Source organism: Paroedura picta, chromosome 3 (genome assembly GCF_049243985.1).
Source record: "Paroedura picta isolate Pp20150507F chromosome 3, Ppicta_v3.0, whole genome shotgun sequence".
NCBI classification, from domain to species: Eukaryota; Metazoa; Chordata; class Lepidosauria; order Squamata; family Gekkonidae; genus Paroedura; species Paroedura picta.
In genome coordinates, this window is record NC_135371.1 from 95,449,933 (window position 1) to 95,477,097 (window position 27,165).

The window sequence follows — 27,165 nt, forward strand, 5'->3', positions numbered from 1 at the left end:
GGTTGGACTAGGTGACCCTGAAGATCCCTTCCAACTCTGATTTTAAGTCAACTTCAATTCACCCTCAGCAGCTAAGTGTAACTATGCACAGAGTGCAAATAAAACAAGTTGCTGTAGTGCATTCACCACCTGCCTGACTTTACTAAGTTACTTCTGCTGTGTTCTCCATGTTGGATAGTTTCCAAAGAGAACTCCTAAGAGTGTGGCTAGCAAGGGATAAAGGGGATGGGGGATACATTGGGAATCCACAGTTGTTTTTTAAAATTTATTTTTTTTTTGCTTCAACAACCTTAACAAGAGATATTATACCACTATATACACACACAACATTAGGAATACAATTTGTGTACAACTTACAACAAAAACGTTAACTCCAAAATATTAGCAAAACAATAAATAGGAAGCAAATAGTACATTGGACATTTTCTTCCCTTATATACAGAATTGATGGCATGGACCGATGACCAGCTGGTCTAGTTTATTAAGTGTAAGAGGGCTGCATAACCCATTGCAAAGGCACTGAGCAAGCAATTTTCCTTCTGTCTCTAACAATCCAAGAACCAGACAAATGTTTTGTTTGTCACTGTAACAACGTTTTAAAGAGTGAACACCATTTTCAGGCCAATTGTCCTGAACTAATTTAGAAGGGGCAAGGGTGGGAGGAGAGAACTAGAACACACAACAGATATGAGCTGCAACAAAGAACTAAAATTATGCTGCCATGTTCCTTCCACTGGATCCCACTTTTGCCAACTTTTGTTGTCTCATCTGCTTCATAGCAAGCATGAACCAGCAGCAGACTCTCCCAGAAGGGCATGGAAGGGTGAAAGACAAAATGGCAAGGAATGTATGCTGGGTAGGCCTGGAGAACAGTTAATGAGAAACAGATTGTGCATTATGTTTGGTACTGTGTTGGCAATAACCTGTCTCTGCAGTCATCAATACACAAGCAGCTAGCCTATGAAGGCTCCACATGGGCGACGCAGAGAGACACAGAGTTCACCCTGTCATTTTTCTTCCCCTTGCAGAAGTTCCTGCAATCCTTAAGGCTTTGAGTAAAGCAGATTTCCCCCCTCCAAAGTCAAAATTAAAGCAGCATATTGTTACAGACATGTTTAAGACCAAATAAATGGCCTAGGAAATAATAAACTAAAAGTCATATACAAAGTCCACTTTGGGGGGAGGGAGGAAAGATCTGCCTGCTAGGTTTATGCTTTCAAAAAAAAAAAAAAAGTAAATCATTTCATATGCCAAACACTGCTTATCAGGGGGAAAAATGCCAAGTTAACCATTCCAGTTGGATCAAAGGAAAATGAATGCAACCAGTATTTCCCTTAATTCGTAGGTGCCACATTCCTTCAAAACTATTATAAAATCTATATTTTAGCACACAGACAACCTGCTCAATGTGTCTCTCCATATTGTGGAGCCACCAGTGGACAGCCAGACAGTCAGATTATTTTATATAAAGATTTTTACCTTTGATGAGGACAAATACAAAAGTATAACTGAGCAGAAGAGGAAGCCTTCAGGTATTCCTAGTCCAGCAGGGTAGATTAGAATGTATTCTGTATCAAATAACAGCATCAGTTCTGGATGATGATCTACCTCCAATCCAGGAACAGACCCACCATACAGGATCTCACTGAGCGCACTTCAGCTCTGAGATCCTCAATAAGGTCTGTTCACTACAATGGAATATTCAGAGCCATGCCACAGCAAGTTGAGCTTTAAGTTCTATGAGGTTAATGTTTTCATCACCTAATGCAGAGTAAACGTGGATTCAATATTTATTAAGAAATGGATATTTAATCAAATGTTTAGTGGTTTCATGACCAAGTACTGCAAGATATACAAGCTGTAATCTTGTACAGTATGTTTTTGTTGTTTAGACCCAATGCTAAGCTTCAAAGCTACCCCTACCTTCACCTGGCTCTCAACAGAAAGGACAAAAGCAAACCTGAATTATAGCACACTGCTGTTCCCAGAGGGCTTGCTTCACAGATGCATTCAAATATTCCTTAGCTGAAACTGTTGTAAAAGCAACACTGACTAAGACTGAGCTAAATTAATTAGAATCTTTCCATAGCGTAATCCTGTCCCCCTTTTGGTTTGGAGCACTTAATACCATACCACCAATCTTTTTTCTTTTACAATTCAAATCTTGGTCTGCTACAGAGTGCATTTTAATCAACACACCATATACATGTAACAAAAAAACCCTGTGAGACCCTGTAGTTTAAGATCCTCAATAAGAGGCTGAGTTTGGAAAATAAGCAGGGAAGTCCATAAATGGGTAGAAGGGTGAGCGAAGAAGAACCCTTAAGCGGAAAAGGGAACTATTACTAATGAGTGAGCACTAATACACTGCTTCATTGGTTTTATAAACAGCCTTGATAACAGTAGATAAGGCAAGCTCCTGACTTCCTCAGGTGATGCTATCACTCTTCCACCCAAGCTACGCAATAGAATAAAATGGCATTGGGCTTGTTTAGAATCTTCCCACCCTCCATCTTTCTAATCCAACAGATGATTTGGTTTGAGTGTAAAAAGAATCAAGTATTTGCTCTAAAATGGCATGGCCTTTAAAAATGCTCTTCTGAACTTTCTGCAGCCTGACAGCATCTCACTTTCAAGGCTCAAGGGCTGAGTCATACACAACAGCAGATGCTCTTGTGAGGAAGCCAGGAGAAACTTATTTTACTTACCAGGACTCTGACAGATTCAACAGGTTCAACAGTAAAAAAAAATTTTTTTCCAGTCAAACTAAGTCTCAGAAAGCTAGTTAAAAACAATACAGTACCCAGATGTCTCACTGATCCCACCATAAACAAGGTCCCCCAAATTCCTCTCAGGAACCCAAAGTCACTAATATGGCTTTTCTCTCTGTCTCCACATAACTTATGAATGAAGCCTCAAATCAAAACAAACATGGCTCTTGATGTCTCTCAGCACTGAATTTAGGAGCCTGCTGAAAACAAACCATCTCTCTCTGTATTCAGGCAAAAAGAACACCTGTAGTCTACTCAAGTGACAATATATTTTACCAGAGTAAGAGAACAATGGATCCAAGCCACAATGTACTGCTCCTGCGCAACCTTAATGGGAACTTTTAGATCCATATTTAAATCAATGGAAGTTATACAGCAGCAATGTTATGTAGATTGTTCACATAATCAAGCATGGCCTCCCTTGAAGGAAATCTCATACTGCAATTTATATCCAAATAATTCCCTGTCCTCCGGACATGGGCCAGCTGAGAGCCACCAACACATGCAACAGTATAAAGGCCTGAACCCATCAGGAAATTGTATTTAAGTGGATGTAAGTAGAAAATACCAATTCATCCTCTTGGTTGGAATTCCCAGTGCCCCAAGAGCAGCATTTCAGGGGGCATCCTGGGCTGCATCAAGAGAGGGGAGACAGGGAAGTCACAAGCCATAGAGAGAAATCCTTTCTAACAACAAAAATATTCTGTGAGATCCAAGCCAAAGTCTATGCATAGGAATAGGCTATGCTAAAGGAATGGAAACTTATATATACAAGTATTTGTGGTGAATATTTAGGGAATGTAGAGAACTGCAAATCTGCAATTACCACTCTTTTTTAAAGTCCGTAACAGTGCAACAAGGAACAATGAATGTGGCAATATACAAAGCCAAAGAGGACTCTCAGGTTGTGAGATCCTATTTGTCTACTCACAACAAGGCTAATGTGATTAAAACTGTTGCTCACAAAATGTCTTCTTCCCACACATTTCATTTGAACAAGGGTCACATCCCAGCAGCTTCTCTTGCATAACATCTGGAGAAGCATCAGTCGCAATGATAAGCTCACAATCACCAGACAGCTTAGAATTAATGTATTATGTTAGGATAACAAAGGACATAAGGGACAGGTGTTTTGTGTGGCATCCATGTCACCAACGATTGCCTTCATTGTGACTTCTCTGTCAACATCCCTTAAACTTCTCAGCAAACTCCGGAAATTAGAATCTGCAGATTTTGGCCAAGTATTAAGCCACCTGCTGATCATTATTGCAAGATTGCCATCTCTACTGAAGCAATGAATCGATCACAGCCCCTGACTTTGCAGAACGTTTTCTGTTGATGAGAGAGAGAGAAAAAAACACGAGTCTAAATTCATATAACTTATAAATATGAGATGGTGATACTTTCCAAATCAAGCCTCAAGTGATTCCAGGAGGAACATCTAAAGAAGCCTCTTCAAAAGGCATGTGTAATCATCGTGTGGGATCAAAAAAGGACTAGCACTCTCACAACTGATAAAATTATTGGTCCTACTATTTATGCCAATAAAAGGTGACTGCCTGACTGACTGACTGGTCCTACTACTTGAGTGCTGTATTTGGGATAGGTGCATTGCATAAAAGAGACTCAAAGTCACACTAGGTTAGGATAGTGATGTGGGTGGAAGGGTAACAAAGGTAGCCAATGGCATGGGGGGAAGGGCGCAATCACTGTCACTGGAGATAGGCAGCCACAGTGGGGGGCAGGGTTTTTGGGGTAAACAGATTGGTTCAAGTGAAGGGGAGTGAAACAGTTGAACCGGTCCTTAGTGGTTCACTATACATTTTATACGTTCTATCAACCTATAATCCATGCAACGGTCACTTCCAGGCTAGATTTCTGCAACTCTCTCTACGTGGGCGTACCCTTGTCCCTGATCCGGAAATTGCAATTGGTGCAGAATGTGGCTGCACAGGTCTTTACCAGGTCCTCCTGCTACTGAAACAACTTCACTGGCTGCCAATTTGCTTCCAGACCAGGTTCAAGATTTGGTTTTGATCTTTTAGGTTTTACGCGGCTTGGGCCCTACTTACCTACGGGACCACCTGCCTCCTTATGCCCCCCGGCAGAGCACTTCACTCTGTGGGTATGAATTTGCTGAAGGTCCCGGGGCCTCCAGAGGACTGCCTGGCCTCGACCAGGGCGAGGGCCTTTTCGGTCCTGGCCCCTACCTGGTGGAATGAGATCCCAGACGAGCTATGGGCCCTGTCAGGACTCTCTGAATTCTGCAGGGCCTGCAAAACGGAGCTCTTCTGCCAGGTGTTTGGTTGAAGCCGGGGTGGGAGCCCTGCAGTTTTCAATCGGGTCCCCCCCATTAAAGCCCACTGAATGGCAGTGTTAGACTGTTGAGGAGCCTAATTTCATCCTCTAGCCAGTTTACTCCATGTTATTCCATTTTAGGTTTTTATCGATGTCCGGAATAGGAGGGGATAGCTAGACAAGGTTGCTGCCACCATTTAGCGCTATATGTGTAAATTGTTTTAATTGCTTATGGGGATTTTAATTGTATGGATGCTTTTATTGTGTTAACCACCATGAGCCAGTTATAGGAGCAGCGGTATAAAAATTGAAATGATAATAATGATAATTGATTTCTTTTTGAAATTCCAAGACTACCTATCTGCCACAGGTCATTAAAACAGGAAGCACTCCACCGTTTAGCTAATTCAAATTAGTTTTAAAAACAGTCATTATCTACAGTAGGAATAAATCTGGCCTGCTATGGGTCAGCAGTGCTCCATGACACAGCCTTCAAGGATAAAAACATATTGTTCATATGCGGGGTGGGGGAATTACTCCATCAGCCCCTTAACTCACACTTCATAATAATCTCTGCTTTTAACGGTGGTCAATGCAGCTTTAATCCCCAGTGGGATTGTTTGTACATCCAACAAGCAGAATATAAATTAAAACCAAAGTAATATATTATTTCTTTGATGTCAGAATCCACCTAACAGGAACTTTCTCTTGGCAAGATGACAAAAGGGATGCACATGGAGCTCTTGCTGGCAGTGAAGAAAATGGGGATTGGGGCTCTGCTCTCACAGAAAGTTGCACAAGCAAGCAACAGCTCCCCCTGGGAGCAAAAAGACACTCTAACCTCCTGCCAGTTTTGGGCCTTGATCTTCCTTTTGAAGTCCTTGGTCTCTCTAGCTTCATCAGAGACTGTCTCAAGCTTTCTTCGGTGTAAGCTAGATACACATGGGAAAGGTCCACTTCAAAGGGCTGAACAGGAGAACAGAGACAGACACTGTGAGTGGCACATCATATAACAAACCAAAATCCATCCAAAGCCATGAAATAAAAAGGTAACTGAAACAAAATTGAACCACATTAATCTGACATTTGCAAAATGGGCACTTACATCTTTTTCTTTTTTATCTGGCACAGGAGTCTGTTTTCTCATGTTGTTGCCTGTGTATGCCACACATTTCTTAAAGAGAAAAAAGTAAGAAGTCAAACCAACCGGCTAATGGTCCCTGGCCCTAAAGAAGTCCGCCTGGTCTCGACCAGGGCCAGAGCATTCTCTGTACTGGCCCCCACCTGGTGGAATGAGCTCCCGGAGGAGATCAGGGCCCTGACGGAGCTTAAACAGTTCCGCAGGGCCTGCAAAAAGGAGCTCCTCCGCCAGGCATTTGGTTGAGACCAGGCACAACCAACAGCGAATGAAGGGCCCCCGCTCCCCCCCTCCCCCCATCTCCCCCCTTCCTCCCAGAACTCCACCAGAGCGCTCTGGACCTGTTGTGGTATTGCACCGTTCCATCGTTATATTATTTTATTATACTGTTATACTGTTACATTATTCTGTTATATGGTTACAACCACTGTTATTATTTACTGTATGTTTTAACGAAGACTGTTTCATGTATCGTTGATTAGTTTTAATGTAAACCGCCCTGAGCCTTCGGGGAGGGCGGTATATAAATCTAAATAAATAAATAAATAAATAAATAAATTCAGTACTGCACTACTTGTTTATTTTCAGAGACTAATGGCACTGGTTAAACATCTGAACAAATGGGGAAACTGCTAGATAGTTTCCCATCTTTTTTGTTATTTTAAGGGGAAGAACTGATTCAGTATCCATTCTAACACTTCTTTGGCTAATTCTTCCTTTTTATTATCACACTTTTATGGTTGCAACACAGATTACAGGAGACACAGCAAGCAATCTTCAAAAGACAAACTTGCCTTAGTATGGAAAATAAAGCAAAGGCAGCACATTAACAGTGCCATCCTAACCAGCCATGTTAATTTGTAGCAGAACAAAATCTGAATCTAGTAGCAACTTCAACCATCTTAAATAACATTTTCCAGGGTGAAAGTTTCATGCGATAAAGATTACTTCACCAGATAATTTTTGTATCTGACACAGCTTTGTTCATAAAAGCTTATATCCTGGACATCAGTTGGTCTTTAAGGTGCTACTGGACTAAAATTTTGTGGCAGCAACTTAGTCTAGCTATCCCCTCCTATTCTGGACATCGATAAAAACCTAAGATGGAGTAACATGGAGTAAATAAAAGAATGAGTGGGGATCTCTCACCAATTTAAGATGAGGTAGTCTGTGCTCTAAATTTGCTCGATACAAATTAAGGTTATCATCCTCAATTGTGTACTGGAGAGCAAGCTACATTAGCTTTAGTAAAACTGGCTTCCAAATAAACAATGGGCTGAAATAGTAGATGTTTCACCTAACAGAAATGCCTCATATTTTATAGACGGTAATGACACAGCTGGATTCTACAGTTCAAGGGAAACTTCTGCTCACAGCACAGACTGCACTGGTGGAAGAGGTACGAAAGCTGCTTTTCTGCTCTTCTCTATTTTACACAGCTTCTCGTTAGGCAGATGTTGTGATTTTTTTTATCCACACAGAAGTCCTAACCCCAGGCCTTGCCTTTTTGGCACACATCTTCAGCTGCCGAGGGAAAGATCTGCCTCTGCCCATTCCGTCTCTGATATTGCACAGAATCCAATCCACAGTCCTTACAGAAGCATTACTTTCACAACTGGCAGCTGCTGCTATTGCCCTACACCTTGGGATGCGCTGGCAAAGCCATACAGCAGGGGAGATGACGCTTCAGGGAGCCCTGACATTATATATCACCCAGCTCCCTTATCAGAACTGGGCTTACGTACGTACCAGCTGCCATTCTCCAATGTCTTCATTCCAGTGAACATAATTTTCAATCATTTCCTTGAAGGCAATGAGGGGGGAAAAAAGACTTTCAGTTCACATCCTCTCTCCTCACTATGAAAAAAGTAGTTTTTATAATCACCTAAGCCCATTTCCAACAGGACAGCTAAAGCCAACTGTAACAAGTCAGTTGTACCCTACAGTCTCTTCTTGCTCCTGATGAGGTTGGGTCAATATTAATGTTACAGAAGATATGTTGTGGTTGATCCCATACATTCCCCATCCCACCCACCCCCCAGCCCTTTTCCATACTGCTCAAGTGTGGTTTGAATCCCGGTGTGTATCACATCATTACAGAAACCACAAATCTCTTTAAGGGAATTAGTGGCCCACACAAAGAAAAGATACAAGGTCATTTAGACATTACTGAGTCTGCTGAAGTGAGGATGGACTTCCTTGATTTTTGCACCTGATAGTCCTGAGGTATAAAGTTGTCTATGATGAGCATCTGAAGACGAAGCTCCCTGCTGAGCTGCCGAATGTTCTCCAGTAAGCCTTCTATTTCTCTCTGATGTTCCTGTTGCAGATCTGCCATCTATGAATGCAGAAATAAGCCTCAAACAATCTGCAGCTAGCAGCTGCTGAGAAGAACCAAACAATATCACTGATCAAAATTCGTTTCCCCTGCAGGTAAAATTTGAGACAAAGATGCATCAAGATGCATACAGAATGCTAATTGTTAAGGTTGGAGCCAGTCCTGCAGACTTGTGTCTGCTCACCTCTCCATCAGTGGCCAAATGGCTACTTTCAGGAAGTCCACTGAGCAGGCCTAGAAAGAGGTAACTGCAAAGGATGGCTGCTGGGCTGCTCTGTGCATATGACACTGGCCAGTCTCACCTTGGTACAGGTTGGAGTATCATAACATTGAGCAACCCAAACAAATTAGATATCATGTGCCTCTCACACAAAAATGAACTGTCACGTATAAAGTGAAGTGCAACACATCAGATAAGAGCACCAACAGATACTCATCGCAAACCATTAAGGAAATCCACGTGCCTGCACATGCCCTCCTTGCTGTCTTTTTCCTGCCCTCTCCCCAGGTCAGGTTTCAATTGTAACCTCTTCAAGGTATGGCATCTCTTCTTAAAGTACTCATCCTACCCAGCAAAAACACCAAGTGTCCCAATAGTGTCATAAATAATTAAGAAGTGCATTATTGGCATTGTCCAGTAAATACATACGGTATTCATGCCAACTTGTGTAATCCTGTACATCCACACAGAATAAATCCTTCATGGCAAAAGTGTACATGTACATTCATATAGCAGTTCCCTTTCCACATGACTAGGAAACAGCATATTAACCATGCAGCAGCAGGAGGCCTCCATTTTCATCTGCTCACAGCCCTGACCTGGATGGCCCAGGCTAGCCTTATCTCATCTTATCTCAGAAGCTAAGCAGGGCTGGCCCTGGTTAGTACTTGGATGGGAGACCTCCCAGAGTTGCTACACAGGGGCAGGCACAGACAAACCACCTCTTTTAGTCTCTTGCCTTGAAAATCCTATGTGGTCACCATAAGTTAGCTGTAATGGAAAGGCACATTCCACCACCACCTGCTTACATTACCTCTGATTTTGCAGCCATTAGCATAGTCCAGACTTTCTTCAGCTTCTTTGTTTTCCCTTGTGCTTCCTCCTGAAGGCTGGTGTATTTCTCCTCTATGTCCAAACGCTCTTGCTATTTGCAAATCATTAAAAAAATGGCCATGTTAAAATATTTGTGCTCACTGGATACACAAAGATGAAAACATCTAGGCACTCTGCAGCATGGATATTTGGGATTGTTTTTAAAAGACATGCTGCTTTTCTCTGTTCTTGTCTTGCCACTGGAAACAATGGAGGTCGGATGGGGGCTGCAAAACTGGCACCTCTACCTCAAACCACCACCGCTGCCGCCCCCCCCCCCCCCTAGAATGGCAAAGGAAAATTTTGATCAATTTAAAATGTAAACTACCTGAGAAAATGGAAAGGGAAAATTTCCCATTAACTTTAATGGCACCAAATCACTTTGGATTTGGCTGAATGGATTCGGCTTAATCCAAGCCAAAGATGACTGCTTCAGATTCAGCCTGAATCAATTTGGGCTAAATCAAAATGGCCTTAATTATTATTATTATTAATTTTTTGCACATGACTGTTTCTGATCATACCTCTTTCTCCTCAAGTTCCTTACGGAGCTGCTCGGCTCTTTTCCTTCGCTCCTCAAGCTCCATGTTAGATTCTTCTAGAAGCTTCTCCTGTTCCTCTGCTTTTGCCAGCAAATCCACACCTCCCACTATCACTTTCTTCTCCAGGGCTGACAACTTCTCCAGGAGAGATTGATGTTCTTGCCTGGACAAATATTAAGAAAGAGGAACATAAATAAAATTTCCTGTGAACCTGGATTCTAGAAACACCAATTTAATTTGAGCTACATACACAGCGCTTTGTTATAAACTACCCTAACCCCCTAGGAAGGGCAGTACAAAAATTTAAAAATAAGCAAACAAACAAGCAAGCAAACAAATAATGTCTCCAAGTAATATTTTTACAATGATATTGAACTGTAAAGAAATACAAGGGGGATCTAAGCTAATGTATTAGTTCCCTATTAACTCCAGCCACACAGAGCAAGAGCGATGTTTAGGCAATTCATTGTATCTGCTGAAGCATTCAAGACAAGGAGGCAGTCTTGCCCTCTGCTCTTGAAAAAACTCCCCTACTAGTTAGCATTAAGCTTAACAGTGAAGAATAGCAAAGAAGGCAGTCTAAATGTCTCACATTTTGCCCCCTCGTGTTTTTTTTGTGTGTGTATTCAGAATTTTCTTTAAAAAGAAAAAGAACTATGAGCAGATTGTTATCTGAGATTTTTTTCAAAGGCCCATTGTCCATTCTTAGCTCTCACACTATAGACTAACATTTAAAAAAGCCAAATATAAATTTCTGGCATGAAGATGCTGCACATGCCTAATAGGTTGTAGATGCAGCTGTGTTGGTCTCGAAGCAGCAAAACAAAACAAAATAAGGTATAAGCTTCTGTGTGCATGCACACTTCCTCGGTTATAAGAATATCTAAAACAGTGTGCTTGCACAAATGCTCATAGGTTGTATGTAGGCACGGAGTGCATACCTAAGATGTTTTCATGCAGAGTGTGGGAGACCGCTTTCTTTTCTTTTCACATTTGTTAGGAATAACACTGTTATTGAGTGTGTGGGCAAGGGGGATTTTTCTATATTGTGAGATATGTGTGCACTTGTGTTTTGAAAGCATCTGAAGTGCTTTTGAGGCCTCTAGATATGAGAGCCATCAAGACTGGAAGCATTCAAAATACATGCATGCTTTACTTGACTTACAAGCCATGTGGTCTGCTTGCCAAAAGTATTTTGCCAAAAACTTACTAGACAATTCCCAGGACCTGTCATTAGGCAGGCTTTAATTATTAAAATAATAGAGAACTAGAGATCAAATTGCCAACATACGCTGGATCATGGAGAAAGCTAGGGAGTACCAGAAGAACGTCTACTTCTGCTTCATTGACTATGCTAAAGCCTTTGATTGTGTGGAGCACAACAAATTGTGGCAAGTTCTTAAAGAGATGGGAATACCAGAGCATCTTATTTGTCTCTTGAGAAATTTATATGCAGGTCAAGAAGCAACAGTGAGAACTGAACATGGGATCACTGACTGGTTCAAAATTGAGAAAGGAGTTCGGCAAGGCTGTATACTGTCGCCTTGCCTATTTAACTTGTATGCAGAGCACATCATGAGAAATGCGGGATTAGAGGAGTCACAAATTGAGATCAAGATTGCTGGGAGAAATATCAACAACCTCAGATACGCAGATGATACCACTCTAATGGCAGAAAGTGAAGAGGAACTAAGGAGCCTGTTGATGCGGGTGAAGGAGGAGAGTGCAAAAGTTGGCTTGAAACTCAACATCAAGAAAACAAAGATCATGGCATCCGGCCCTCTCAATTCCTGGCAAATAGATGGGGAAGAAATGGAGATAGTGACAGATTTTATTTTCCTGGGCTCCAAGATCACTGCAGATGGGGACTGCAGCAAAGAAATTAAAAGACGCTTGCTCCTGGGGAGGAAAGCTATGGCAAATCTAGACAGCATCCTAAAAAGCAGAGACATCACCCTGCCAACAAAAGTGCGTTTAGTCAAGGCTATGGTATTCCCAGTTGCAATGTATGGCTGCGAAAGTTGGACCATAAGGAAGGCCGAGCATCAAAGAATTGAGGCTTTTGAACTCTGGTGCTGGAGAAGACTCTTGCGAGTCCCTTGGACTGCAAGGCGAACAAACCGGTCAGTCCTAGAGGAGATCAACCCTGACTGCTCTTTAGAAGGCCAGATCCTGAAGATGAAACTCAAATACTTTGGCCACCTCATGAGAAGGAAGGACTCCCTGGAGAAGAGCCTAATGCTGGGAGCGATCGAGGGCAAAAGAAGAAGGGGACGACAGAGAATGAGATGGCTGGATGGAGTCACTGAAGCAGTAGGTGCAAACTTAAATGGACTCCGGGGAATGGTAGAGGACAGGAAGGCCTGGAGGATCATTGTCCATGGGGTCGCGATGGGTCGGACACGACTTCGCACATAACAACAATTATTAAAATAAGCCTTAGCTAGCATTTCTACCAACATTAATCACTAGTTACTTCTGCCACTTTAAGGTTTCATGTTCCACTTTCAGGAACACTCACTGCGCTTTGAGCAGGTCCTTCTCTCGCTTCTCAAGTTCAGCCCTGGCTTTGTTTCGTTCTTCCTCTTCCATGTCAAGCTTTGTTTCAAGGGCTTTCCTCTCCTCCTCAATTTTTGCTTGCATCTCCATCATCTTGTCAGGAGAAACTTTCTTCTTTCCTTTCAGGGGAGTTTTGGGCAAGTTTAAATAATTAAAAACAAAGTATATACTAATAACACTAACTAGGATTGCCAACTTTGTATATATTTGGGGGGCGGGGGGAGCCTGAGACTTCAGCTGTTTACAGTGCTGGAGAGTCCATCCATCCTCCAAAGCAGCCATTGGCTCTTGGGGTTCTGATCTCTATTGTTTGAAAATCAATTGGAATAGCAGTAGATCTGCAGGCACCACTCGGAGATTGGCAACCCTAAATCAAACACATCATTATTTTAATGATGCATTCCCAAATGAGTTTATTTCTTTCACGAGGGGGAAGAGGATCAAAGAGATTACAGTTACTAATGGAACTCAGCAGACATCAAATTTAAAAGTTTATCATACAATCTTGGGATACATCTCAGTTCTGTCAAATGCATTTCTGGTGGTTTCCTAGCAATAATACATTTGATCAATGCCCTTAGTAAGGAACCCACATAAGAATTTTTTTATTTATCAGCCCTACAGGAAAATTCTAAGTTGTTTACTGGCATAAGTGAGACTGAAAGAATATGGAAACAACATGTGTTGATACAAAAAAGAATTCTAACACAAAGAAATTATACATTAGTAAGGGCAATTTGATACCACACAATTACTGACACATACAAGATTATCTGACACTGAACCAGCTGGCAAAAACATACACACACAGCACTGTAAAACAAAAACCAGAAGTTGTACAACACTATAAAAATGTACTACTGTGTGAAAGAATACATTAAATGCTGAAAGAAAAATAAAGAGCAATATCTACTTAGTAATTTGCAAAGCCAAAAGAAGAGCTGATTAGAGATAGGATAAAAGGGGAAAATAGATATTTTTGTTTGCCCCCATTTTGCTCTTTCTCTCTCGTTACATCTGATGCTTTTAGGCCAGCGACAATGATAGCCTCTGTGTGTGTGGGGGGGGGAGGGGGTCATGTATTGCCTTTTTACAGGGAAACCCCTTAGAATATCCTTGCTCTGTGTCCCACGGCTATGTCTGCTTAATGTCAAACTTTCTTTCAAGTGTGTCCTCTGCCTTAATTGAGTTCCAGATGTTATTAGATTCATCATCTTAAGGCTGTCAAGTTATTCAGTACTACGTATCAGTCCTGAGGTAGCTTGATAGAGAAGAAGCTTGGCATCCTGAGCAAACCCTTAGGCAAAATTCTTTATACGGCATTAGATGGAGTGCAAATCAAACACACCAACCTGCTTGATCTTGCATTTTAAGAGGCAAACAAATCGCAGAGAGGCAGCACACGCACAAAGAGGAAGGGGGTAGGGAAGGAAGAAAGAAAAAATATTATTGCCGATTTGTTTTTTTTAATGAAACAAAGTAAAAATTTTAATCTAAATCTTCATGAGCACAGACAAGAGAAAAGAAAAGTAGCAAATCAAAACATCAAAATGCAAGATTAAATGCCCACATTGCTGTTTCATTTCTATCTTGAAACAGGGAAAATATCTCACATTAAAAATACCGTTCAACTGATCTTCAGATTGCTGCAGGCTAACATTGCTTTCCTGTACAATGTTATGCCAGTTCTACTCATGTCTTAAGGAACATTCACTGTCCTAGAATAAAACTAGACAGTTCATAATGGTCAATTTGTCACAAATTTGATTATGCTTGCTTGGAGTTTGATTTAAATTGTCAGGTCAATTGCTGGCATCTCAGACTACTAATCACATACATTTGTATTTATTTACTTTCTTTTTTGTCATCGTCACAGCTGATTTATGGTTTTTCAGGGCAAAAGACATTCAGAGGTGGTTTGCCATCGCCCACCTCCACATCACAACCCTGGTATTCCTCTGAGGTCTCCTATCCAAATACTAGCAAAGGCCAACCCTGCTCAGCTTCTGAGACCTGACAAGATCAGGCAAGCCTGGGGTATCCAGGTCAGAGCTTCTTGGTTTACAGGAGAGGATAATCAGAAACCATTAATGTCAATGTGCTTATAGATTCATTTTTTAAAAAGAAAGAAATTAGATGCTTTGAGAGAAGTGCCAAATTTTAACAGGGGCTGTCAAAGGGGGCAGGGGATGCAATGGAAACATGCAACATGCACAAAAAATTGTCACATGGGGAAACACATTTTTATTGCAATTTGAAGGCCCAATCTGTGTGGCAGTCATTTCAAGCTTGATCTAATTTAAAGGACAGTCAAGTGTTCTCCAGTTTGGAGCATTCCATTGCTCAACATGCTATTCCAATGAACCACCTTAATGTACTGACAAAAAGAACATTTGTTTCAAATGCTTCATGGGCGTGCCTAATCAAGCCTCTAAGAATTACAAACCAGTGACATTCACGTGCTTTAATAAAATGCTGCAATCCAGCAGTTCCCATGTGCCCAATGAAACACACAGGCACAAAGGCTCTCCCCCATGCACTTCTATGACACAGAAATGCCTAGAATGAAAGCTAGAAATGTCACTGCACATCTCCAGAACCCTTGCTTAGACTCTGGGCCCTGACAAAGAACCCAGAAGTCACTTTTTGCTTATCCATAAGAATTCCAGCCAGAATTCTCTCATTATTTCAATTAGGCAGACTCCATTTAACTCCTTTCCGAGATCTACAATTGCCAAAAGGTTGCTAACTTCTTATTATAATCTAGGATATATAATAAGCCTAATGCTAATAGGTTAGCTCACCAATAATACACAAAAACGGGAACCAATTATGTTCTTTTCCTTGGTTTTCTACACAGCCAGCACACTAACATGCCTTCTGTTGTCCTGAAATCAACTAACAGTGAGTCCCTAAAACACATGTTTTTGTTCTCCAAGTTTGAAACAGCAAAGGAGAAAGCATGCTTTACTCAGTAAAAGGAGGGGAGGGGAATCCATGTGTCACTCTGAACAAAATTAATGTAGGGACAAGGGGCAAAATGCAGCATCAAAACAACAAGTGCATGGGTTATGGAAAGGCCAAAGCTTCACTGGATGACTTAAACACTCCCACTCACTAGTGAAGGATTTATCCAGAGGCTTCTCTATGACAGAGCATGTGGACTCTGAACTACTGCTGCTGCTACTGCCTGGAAAACAGAGAAGTGGGCCCCATGGAAAACCCAGGAGAGAAGAAAGAAGATGAGGAAACATAAAACCAAGCATCAGTTTGAAAAAAAACAGGAAGAAAAAAAAGCCAGCAGACTGGCTGTAATAAATCTCATTCTCATACCTTCATTAAAATGTTCTTCTATATAATCACCATATTGGGTCAATAGTACAGCATGCACTCTGACTGGTTAATAAGTGATCCAAATTGAGAGGTACTTAGCACGAAATTGCAGCAGACAACTGACAATTGTCTGGGCCTCAGTGGGGGAAAAGGCAGCTGTTGTATTTTCTTCCCTCAAACAGTCAATACAGTCAACTGAGCACCTGAAACCAACTGAGCACCTGACACCAAAAACTGTTTTAACCATGACTAGGGAAACTACCAAAATGGTCAATTTGTTGTTCAGTTGAAACAATCCAACTGAGAAGAAACTAGGAGGAAAAGTTTCTGCAGTGGCAGAACCAGAAACATCATGAACAGCCTGGATCAGGTCAACTGACCCACATTCAGTTTTAAAGACTCCATCATTAAGCAAGCCTGAGAAACTGGCTATGACCAATACAGTTAACCACATGGAAGTGGACATTCATTTTGATAAACATGAACTGTCTGCCCCTATTTTTAAAAAGCAATCCAAGCTATTCAGTACATCTTCTGATCTCAAATACATGCTGTTGTTGCCAGTATGGTTATAAGAGCCCTCAGAGTCATTTTCTTTAAACTAGACTCCTTATACCCCTAGCTACATCACACATAATGATGAGTATATAACTTGCTGAAGGAGATTGCCTTCAGATGGCTTGACATGCTTTTTATTATAGCATGGGGAATGGAATAAACTGTCTCATAAAAAATCTGACCAAAAAACCTTCTGAGCTGGCATCTCAGACAATAACTGGTAGTTTTTGTTGGCAGTCAACAACAAAAGGGACCAAAATAAATTCTTAACTAAAGCAAGCTATACTTTTGCCTTTATTCCAGCAAGTACAACACAGGCTCTTCATGTCTCACAATGACTGGTACTTTGCTCTGAATCAGGAGCACAACTGGAAAAAGCTGCTTCTCCGAATTCAGATCATGTCATCTCTCAGGATTTTTATATCTACCACTGTACCAAAAGAATTCACTTAGCAAAGATAAGACCTGAGACCTATAGACTACCACAGTCACAACCTAAACAGTAGACATATAGCCCATTAAAAAGACTAGCAGAAGTGCACAGCCCCTGCTCTAATAGCCCTAATTTAAACAGACATGGCACAGGACTTACTTAGACATTATTCCTCTCTACAGAAACACTCTCTACAGGTCCTCACACTTGACCTCCTCATCACATGCACACATAATATATATAGTTCAGCTCTGATATTCTAAAGAACTACAGAAGCGTTCATTAGTGGGCCCAATATACAACATGAGGCTAGATTCCTTGTGCGAGTAACTGCAGACTCCATGTTTGAGATTCCCTCCTCTTTCCTATTAGAGATGCAGATGAGAACAAGGAGCCCCAAAGCCCATTCCTGACATCACCACAGAGGCCCATCAAAAGAAAATAGTTCCTTCATTCCAACTCCATATCATTATTTTAAAATCCATATAAGGAGAATTATGCCTTCATATCAGTTCTTTTCAAAGGATATTTTAAAAGACATATCCAGATATCAGGCCAGATCAGGGAGCACTCTTTACATGAGTTTAAGGTTTACATTTGTTTGCACTGAACTAAAGTAATTTTCCCCATCTAACAAAACATGTGAAAGTCAATGAATAACCTAGCTGACTGTTTCCTTTAGAGAAATTATTTTAATAAGAAGACACACTACTTTTTCCAAAAGAAAGGAGCACAACAAATCTTCACTTACAAACCATGTATGAAGGTCAGTTGTGGGAATTGGGTCAGCTACAAAAATAAGATCTAGGCACTAACACCCAATAGCTAAACTCATTCATTGAATTAAGTTCCACTGACTTCAGTGGAATTTGCTTTCAAGAACCATCCCTAACACTGGGACATGTGCTCAAACGCATCACCATCTGCTCCAGGTGAACTGAAATACAGAGCCAGACAATATAGGCCTTGACTGATGTCAGTTTCTAATATTTAGTCCAATTAATGAGATATTGTTGGATTTATGACTCACACTGCATCATTTGGGAGAAAAAAATCAGCATCTCAATGACCATTTATGCACTGGAGGTTTCATGCCGGGCTGCAGGCTGGAGTTTTAGTCGTGGCAGGTTGCACCCACATGGGGAGCATTTGTCCTGGTGCACATCATCCACCCCCAATTTGTGCTCCTGCATGAGCTGGGGCAGTGAAGTTCCCAGTGCATAAATGGTCAATATGATGCTGAGGTCACGAACTATGAGCTATGAGCAGCCTTGCTGTCATTTGGAATTCACTCTATTAAAGAAAAAATATCACCATTAGCAAGATACCCAAGTGGAAGCCAATCTGAACGGTTTTCTTATTTTAAGTGTAAAAAATCAACCTAAACCAAATATCTCCAAGAAAGTCTTTTCTCTAATTTGACTAGGATAATCACAGCAAGCACTACAGTTATGAAGACAATATTATTCTTAAAAATTGAAAGGAGGGGACAAAGCTGTTTTTCAACCATCTTACCCCTTCGTTTCTTTCTCTTTTCCCCATCTTCTCCAATTTCTCCATCATCATCTTCATCATCATCTTCAGAACCACTTGACTCAGAACCAGAGATTTCTTCCCCTGTGGTATGATTGGGTTTAATATAGATTCATTTAAGAAACATGAGCCTTCCAACAAATATTCATTTGCATTTCACTGAATATTTCCATGTAAACCGCTCAGAGCTGTAAAGAATGGGCGGTATAAAAATCTGAATGAATGAATGAATGAATGAATGAGATCCACAGACTTTGTGACCTAGTTTAAATATCCCTGAACAATTCCAAGGACTCAGAAAATATGATTGAAAAAAAAATGAGTCAGACTCTGCTGAGAGAGAAATCCAGAAAGTTCATGAGGCTAGAGATACATAACCCTGATCCAGATGCTATTCAACTCAACTGCAATTTAGTGTACCTTTCCTTCCTCTCAATTGTCACTGGCAAGCAAACTAAGAGTGAGGAACAAGAGGTGACACAATCTAAACACTTTGGAGGTTTAAAAAATTAAATATTGAAGCCACCAGAATGTCTTTGTATGGAGGGCTTTGAACACATATCAGAGCATTTAAAACAACTGCCAGCCTTCGTTGCTAATTTCCACCAAAAGAAATGCTTTCAAAAGAAAGGACAGAAGAGAAGCAAGAAAATCAAACAAGGGCTCGGAGTTTACCTTCTTCCAACTTTTTCTTAAGCTCCTCAATTTCTTTTTGAAACTGGCGAAGCAAGGCATCTTTAGGATCTTCATTAATTCTAGCCTTGTTCTTGATGTTCTTGGCACGGTTGGCGTATCGCAGAGTGCTGATAGTCTCATCATAATTGTAGTCTGCAGGGCCAATGTTTGCACACTGGGGGATGCATGAAAAGATTACACATGTCAGTGTACAGAAACAAGGGCAGGAGGAGGACAAGACAATGCTGAGAGATTGTCAGTGCAAACAAATTTGCCCGTAAGACTAGATGTAGCTTGCCCATTAACCACCAGAAAAGGAGGTACCTATAAATAGTAATATTTAGCACATTAAAACAAGTGCCATGTAATTGGAACAATATACCAACACAAATCAGTCATGAGCTGTGCTTAAAAGACGCTAATTAATTAGGCACACTACCATCTATTGGGACCCACCTATCCACCATCTACCGTCTATTGCAAGACACCCAGACACCCTGACACAGGCAAAACTAGAAGAGGTTCTAGAAATTGGGCTGCTGATACTGACATTAAATTTGAATGCCATTAACTGTTTTAATTTCATTTTAAATCTTGTTTAATTACTGCATATACATATACGATACTGTACACTGCCCTGAGCCAGTCCACCAGAAAGACAGTATAAAAATCACAAATAAATAAATAATACCAGCTCTCCCCCAACCCCCATTGCTATTGTATCCCATTATTACCATCATGGTTTTGGAGTTACCCCCAAGGGAATCTTGTAATAGTCGGGTCAGTTTCGAGTTACGGTAAGGCACATGAGTACTCTTTCCATCCACGAGTGCAGAAATCACATTTCCAAGGGTGGAAAGAGAAAGGTTAATTTTTGTCGCTTCCTTTAGCCGCTGCCCGGTGGCTCCAGTTTTTGCTTGCCTTTCTGATCCCTACAAGAGATAAAAAGTACCTTTACAAGGGACGGAAAACACTTTCAACAAACAAAAGCATAGGGCAGGATATGGAACATGTGCTGCGAAGCATCTGGAAAGGGAAATAAAGTGGTTGCCTGACTGAATAAAAGAAAGGAAGGAGAGAGTCTCTGGTTAATCTAGAAGTATATAAAAGTGAGGCTCTCCAGATGTCCATGGACTACAATTACCATGGGGCCCTGGCATGGATATCTGGAGAGAAACAGTTTGGCCATCCCTTGGCTACAGCATCTTTTACAAGTAGACTGAAGACAAACAACCTAAGGCATGTAACCACCTCAAGCCAACTGCACTGCACTTCAATAAAATTGCAATGAACCAAGGGAGCTTCTCTCAGATTCTGAGAAAACTGTGATCGGCCCAAGGTCAGCCAGCTGGCTGCATGTGGAGGAGTGGGGAAGCAAACCCAGTTCTCCATATTAAAGGCTTCTGTTCTTAATCGTTATACCACACCGGCTCTCAAACCAGCTGGCTCTCAACCCAGACAGGACAAAGCTTTAAAATACAGAGTACTTTTATTGGCATATAATAAAGATAAAACAGTAGAACAAGAAAAATAGAATACAATAATATATAAAGCTTCCAGCCTTCACGGTTGAAGAGAAGACAGATAACACCAGTGTATTCTGGAGACTCATGTTAAGAGTCACATTCAAATTTTCCCAAGTTTTAAAATCTCACGACCAATGGTTGCCAAAAACAACTGGAAGTTTCAGCTGTTCTAGGGGACCAATCATAGAACATTGTACTTTCTTCCTCAGTAGTCTGTCATGAGAAACAAATAGTTTAGTTACTGTCTTGCAAAGCTTAGGAGACTACTCATGCATAACCATGTTCCGCATTAATGATTTTAAAATGTGTTCTGTTCAGCAACTGAGTGGTTAACTTAGATCAGGCTTGTTCAACCATGGTTTCATGAAACCCTGGAGTTTCTTGATGGTCCTGGAAGGGTTTCTTGAATGCGTCGGTATGAATTAATTTTTATGTATTTTAAATTTGTTAAACATTGATTGGATGTTATGATCATATATGGTCATGTTGACCTCCCCCTCCACAAATGGCCAATGATGGGCCTGGAGGGGGTGGAAAGGGGCCCTGGGTGAGCGTGTACACACCCAATGATATTCTGCACAATTGTGCAGCTTCTGGGATTTCTTGAAGCCTGAAAAATATTCCAGGGGGTTCTCAACAGTAAGAAGGTTGAGAAAGACTGTCTTAGGTGATAAATGCTTAAGACTTGCAGATGGGCTTGTGTGGCTGTGCCTAGGTTTGTGTGCACCCCATCTTTATTCTCCCCCACAAGGCAAGTTAAGGCATCTCATCTCCCATACAAAGACCCTGGCCAGGACAGTCGCATTAGAAATGCATACCAGAACTTACCGCAAGATCTACTAAATGCAGCTTTCCCATGCGCACATGTATATTCCCATCAATGCCCTTCTCGCTGCACTCAATTGTGATTGTAAAGATAGCATGGGAACGAGAACTGTGTTCATTCATATTTGTGGCTCCAACAGATCCTGTATACACAAAAAAGCCAAGATAAATTTAACCTTTAACAGTAACATGTGTTGGCCCAATGAAGAAATGCAGCTCTAAATCTCACTGGAGCAAATGTTAAACTTAGCACATCTTAGAATTAAATACAATATTTTTAAGCACGTTTATTGTTACCTTAAGATCTGACTTTTAAAAATCAAAGTTATATGTAATAATTGCTGTTTCCTTATTACTAAAAGCTACAGTCCTATCTAGCCTATATTATTTTAATATGCTCTCTATGAGACTGCAGGAAATAACTAGGGGGGAGAGAAAATATTGCTTAAGGAAGGGCAGTAAAATTGTTTGGAACAGTAAAATTGGAAAAATTCACTTACAAAATGATCAAATCAAATTAAAACTATTTTGTTTATGTCAAAGGACTGTTTTACAAGAATTCAAAACATTTAACTGCAAAACTCTCTATGAGAAGTAACATTCAAGAGTATTAACTTGGCTACTTCCTTCAGCTACAACACTATGACAATCCAGAAAGGGTCACAGGAACTGCAGACAAACCCATAAAACTTACGATTTTTGTGTCCAAGGGTCATAATTCTATCCATATCGTCGGCATTATTTACAACATACGCTGAGAGATCTTTGATATAGACACCCACATCAGGCCGTTCTTTAACCTATAAGACCGGGAGGGATGGGGAGTCAAGCAGTTTTTAAAAAGAAATGCAGAGAAACTGCATTTCAGAAATACCACTCCCTGATTCCTATCAAGTTACAAAAGTATTTCTTCTCATTTCTTTAAATGCTTGGATCCTAACCCTTTCTTCTCTTTCTGCAAAGCTGTTCTTCTACTGCTGAGGCACTCCTCCATTGCAGTGCACATTGCAGTGCTCTAGGTATCTTTAGCTCATTGCCAGACACTGGTCTCATGATGAGCAATGAGTACCTCCCTCCAAACAAGGTGCTCTGCAACAGAACATCAGTAAAGCAGGAACAGTACAACAAAAACAGAAGCCCATAAAAGGAAGAGTGTTTATTTCTAAAGAAATGAATATGTGGCAGAGGGACCCAGACAAACCTGTGAGAGCTGTTAGATACCACATCCACTACCACTTTGAAGGTGAAAGGAGGAGATCATAGAATCATAGAGTTGGAAGGGGCCATACAGGCCATCTAGTCCAACCCCCTGCTCAACGCAGGATCAGCCCTAACCATCCTAAAGCAAAGTTCCACTGACAGTAACATTGAACTATGCCCCAGAGGCTATCATCCATTCATCATTTCACAAAGCGCTACGAAATTAGGCAAGTATCCTGATTCTCTTCAGACCAAGCCTTCCAGCAGATATTCCAGCAGAGAACTACTGAATGCTGAGCAGCAGTACAGTATATACAGAATGACTTAAGCTGAAGAGGTCTGCCAGCTAATCAGATTACTCTTGGGGTTTTATTAGACGCTCTAAGCAAAAAATGCAAAGGCTGCAGATCTCCAGTCAGCAGGATTTTAACACCAGTTGATTTCAAGTGATAAGAATGGCTGAATAACTGAATGACTACAAAGGAAAACAAAGGACAAGGAATATCTGTTAGATACAAAGCTAGCTATACTGGAAATGGATTTGTAACGTCTACTGGCTAAGCCATACTTTTACAACCTTAATTAGAAAGGTAAAAAGAGTTGCAGAATTTTAGAAGAAAACAAGTCCAAAGTCACCCAGCTTGCTGCATGTGGAGGAGCAGGGAATCAAACCTGGTTTGCCAGATTAGAAGCTGCCACTCCTAACCACTACACCAATTCAGTTAAAACATGGCTTTAAGTTACACACATTCCAGTTCAGGAACTGGAATGGGGGCATCAATTCTAAATACATTTCACTTTGCAAGTAGTGACTGAGGAATCCTTCATTCTTACTTCCAGCCTCTGTGTCTGATCCTTCCCCAGCAGGTCACGTACTTCTTCATTGTAAATTTCCAGGTAAGAAACTCGAACCAAAAACCTGAATTCATAATACCAATCAACAGGAACATAATCACAATTAGTTCAATCTTACAAATAAACAAATGAACACATAGACTGGATTGCCTGAATTATATACTGCTAATACCATCAACCATAAGGCAGTTGGAGCATCATTCCTAAGAGCAAGTGCCAAGGTATTTGGGGCTTATGACATACCCCTGAATACCAAATTAGGAGAACAGAGAGAGAGAGAGAAAGAGGAGGAGAAAGAGAAGGAGGAGGAGGAGGAGGAGGAGGAGGAGGAGGAGAAGGAGACGACGACAAAGGACTTTTACTTCCATGCCATGCTGGTGGTATTTCCAGGGCCGCCCTTTGTTCTCGTTAAATACAACTCAAAACAGAATAAGAAAGGTGGTGGGAAAAGATAAGGGGTGACTTACCTTGTATCTCCTTCTGCCTTTGCAATGTGCCCGAATATATGAGCAAAGGAATTTGGAATGATTCCCCTGAGTTCTGGTACAGCACGGACACCTTCCATAGTAAATGTTTTTCCTGTTCCTGTCTGTCCATAAGCAAAAATGGTACCTGCAGGACAAGAACAGCAATATGGATTAATCATAAGAGATACAGTAGGATTTTAAATCCCTTCTTTGGGACTGCCAGAATCATTAGGGCAAAGGAGTATAAACAGAAGCTTGCCTTCATACATGCTTGAAAGGAAAGACAAAGGGGCATTCCAGATCCCAGCCTTTATCTTTTGCTTCCTCATTGCTGCTGCAGCCCAGGTAAAATGTTGGGCCATGGCCCATTATGCACGGGGTGAATAGCGCGCATTCGGGGTGGAATGGTGGCTACTAAAATCACAAATAATGCACGGTGTCGGCGGCAACTGGCCGCAGCTTTGGTGCATGCCGCCAAAAAAGCCGTGTTAGCGAAACGTGGAAGAAAGTGCAGCTTCCAGGTGACCAGGGCGTAACCAGAAGCGGTGCCACTTCTAAGACCAGCAAAGTTTTATTCAAGGTATAAGCTCTCGTGTGCGCACACACCTCCTGAGATTCGATGTCATGGAATGGAAGTAATCAGTTCATACTTATGGGCAAAATTAACATCCAACATAATGAAAATGGTTAACAGGCAATAAAGATAAATAGGAAGAAAACCAGCTATTTGGATTTGTTTGTGTTCACTTGAGATTGAATTGCATGGGAAACATCTTGGGTTCAATAACAGAACAATGGGCAACTAGATAATCTGTTGCTGACAGCAGTTAGCTGAGACCTTGCCCTTCTGCTCCCTGCCTGTCCTCTCAAGCATGGAAGGATCTTGGAGCATCATCTTCTTTGACGTAGAGCATTTGGCTGTCTCAGTTCACAGACCAGAGAAAAGCATATGTATGCCATTCCAAACTACATTGCATCATACTAGTCAAAGGGACATTACAATCTACTTGTTCAATATTCCACTAAAGAGATAAATTAAAACACAGAAGACATTTGGCCTTTCTGATGGATTATTAAGAATGTCAGTTAGCAAATGTAGTGAGTTAAGAAACCAGTATCTTCCTTGGGTTACAGTACAATCTATTTGTTCCACCAACCTATTTAGTTATAATGTATCAATGTGACCCTATCCAAACATGCTCACTGCCACCTTTTTGTTTGGTGGATACATTTCCATGGGAACACCTGATTGGCTGCTTGCCCAGGTGGCTTGAACTGGCTTTAAAAATAAGCCATTTAAAAATGAAAATAATATATACAATTGAATTAAAAGGATCAGCCTGACTGCCCAATGTGTTGCTACAGCAATTTATCAATAATTTATTATTATTATTATTATTATTATTATTATTATTATTATTATTAGATTTATTTCCCGCCACTCACTTGCGGCTCATGGCGGATCACAGCGTCCCAGAATCCCCATTAAAACCCCATTAAAACAATAATAGTATTACCAATATTACAAATATGCCGTTCTCTGCCGGCATGGCAGAGAACGGCAACTCAACTTCCCCCCTCCCACTGCTAGCGAGTGGAGAGGAGGTCCTGATGATGTTTACTTCGGGTCCGAATCCCGAGTCCCCGGGGGGGGGGGGCACAGATCTATATTATCGGCCCCGGCCTCAACCATTTATTTAGATTTAGCCTAATATGCAAATATTTGGGTTTTTTTTCTAAATTCTTCCAAAATGGTGCAGAGGGGGGCAGCTCCTTTTGAATCAGAGAAGACCTTTCCAAACGGCAAAACACAATTGCAGTGTGTATCTCCAGGAAACATGGGAGCAGCAGGGGGAAACTGCAGAGAAAAACCAGGACAACAGGAGTTATGCTATGAAAGTGTGCAGAAGCTCTGATAAAGTTGGGGGTCCAAACTGAAGCTATAAGGCAGTCTAGAAACTGTCAAAGCAGCATACAGACCTTCTAAGACAGATTCCACATCTGATCATTATGTTCACAATACAGGCAGTTCATGTGTCTTGGGGGCTTTCAGTATGGAGAGTGGAATATTCTTACTGTGGCCATAATCTCTATCATCATACACATTGCATGTACGTATCACATATTTCAGGGAACTCTGTATGGCAAGAAACACATTACACACCCTTCCCCCAGGAAACGGTGGCACAAGCAGAAAAGCAAATGGTTAGCAACAACAACAAAAACAGAGAGAAAATACAGTGAGTACAACTATTACATGCAGCTTACAGAAATCAAGGCTGGACAAATATTAGATTGCATTTAGAGCTTTTGCAACCTTATGGCAAATTGTAAAACAAGGCAGGATTCTGACTATTCATTAAAAACAATACTTTAACCTGGTCAGAGGATTTAGCTTTACTGGTTAAAAATGAAGATAAAATTTTACCCAAATATTCTCATAAAATGGGCAATGCAATAAAACATGTAAAACAGATTCCATACAGTTTTGCCCACAGGAGCAGATTCCATTTAAATAAGAATATTACGATGTCTTCCATTTAGCAATGCTGAAGGTAGAACTATTTAACCTTGCCAAAGTAAAAGATCTTATCTACAGTGGATTAATTAGCTGATGAAAATAAGAGGCTATAAGGTCTGGATTGGGTAGGATCTCTATACTAAGTGGAGACCATGTTTTACCAGCTATACAGATTACTTCTTGAAATTCAATATCTAAAATTCTATGTTTAATTTTTTCATAAGCGGATTTGGTAGATTCCAAGGACAAATCTAAGGGTATTACAAAAGTTTTGATTTTATGTTCAACAGTTCTTAACCATTTGTATTTGTTTTCTACATAAAATATGTAAGGCTAATTGTATTCGGACTAAATAGTAAGTGAGGCCAGAATTTGATTGTTATCAGCCATGATCTAATTACCAATCATTTTTGGTTAAGTTCCAAACATAAAGCTGTATATGGTACACAATTTGGAATTCTTAATATCTTCAACAGAATATTTGATTGGAAACTTTCAAT

General features: G+C 40.8%; 1 protein-coding gene across 2 annotated transcripts in view; it reads right to left on the reverse strand.

Annotated features, from left to right (window-relative positions):
- Nucleotides 1-251: 251 nt before the first annotated feature.
- The window catches only part of KIF3A (kinesin family member 3A), a 31,935-nt gene continuing 5,021 nt past the window's right edge, over nt 252-27,165 (reverse strand). The window contains exons 3-19 of one of the 2 annotated variants that reach the window (XM_077326911.1): nt 24,145-24,289; nt 23,657-23,741; nt 22,317-22,422; nt 21,626-21,765; nt 20,006-20,203; nt 19,272-19,446; nt 18,579-18,680; nt 15,858-15,929; nt 14,092-14,100; nt 12,702-12,858; nt 10,163-10,343; nt 9,580-9,690; nt 8,420-8,545; nt 7,957-8,010; nt 6,175-6,243; nt 5,911-6,035; nt 252-4,103 (exon numbers count right to left, since the gene is read on the reverse strand). In XM_077326911.1, the coding sequence (XP_077183026.1) occupies nt 4,055-4,103; nt 5,911-6,035; nt 6,175-6,243; nt 7,957-8,010; nt 8,420-8,545; nt 9,580-9,690; nt 10,163-10,343; nt 12,702-12,858; nt 14,092-14,100; nt 15,858-15,929; nt 18,579-18,680; nt 19,272-19,446; nt 20,006-20,203; nt 21,626-21,765; nt 22,317-22,422; nt 23,657-23,741; nt 24,145-24,289 (1,904 nt within the window). In that variant the 3' untranslated portion in view covers nt 252-4,054. The remainder of the gene's footprint in view (nt 4,104-5,910; nt 6,036-6,174; nt 6,244-7,956; nt 8,011-8,419; nt 8,546-9,579; nt 9,691-10,162; nt 10,344-12,701; nt 12,859-14,091; nt 14,101-15,857; nt 15,930-18,578; nt 18,681-19,271; nt 19,447-20,005; nt 20,204-21,625; nt 21,766-22,316; nt 22,423-23,656; nt 23,742-24,144; nt 24,290-27,165) is intronic. The other variant, XM_077326910.1, reaches the window with a different exon arrangement.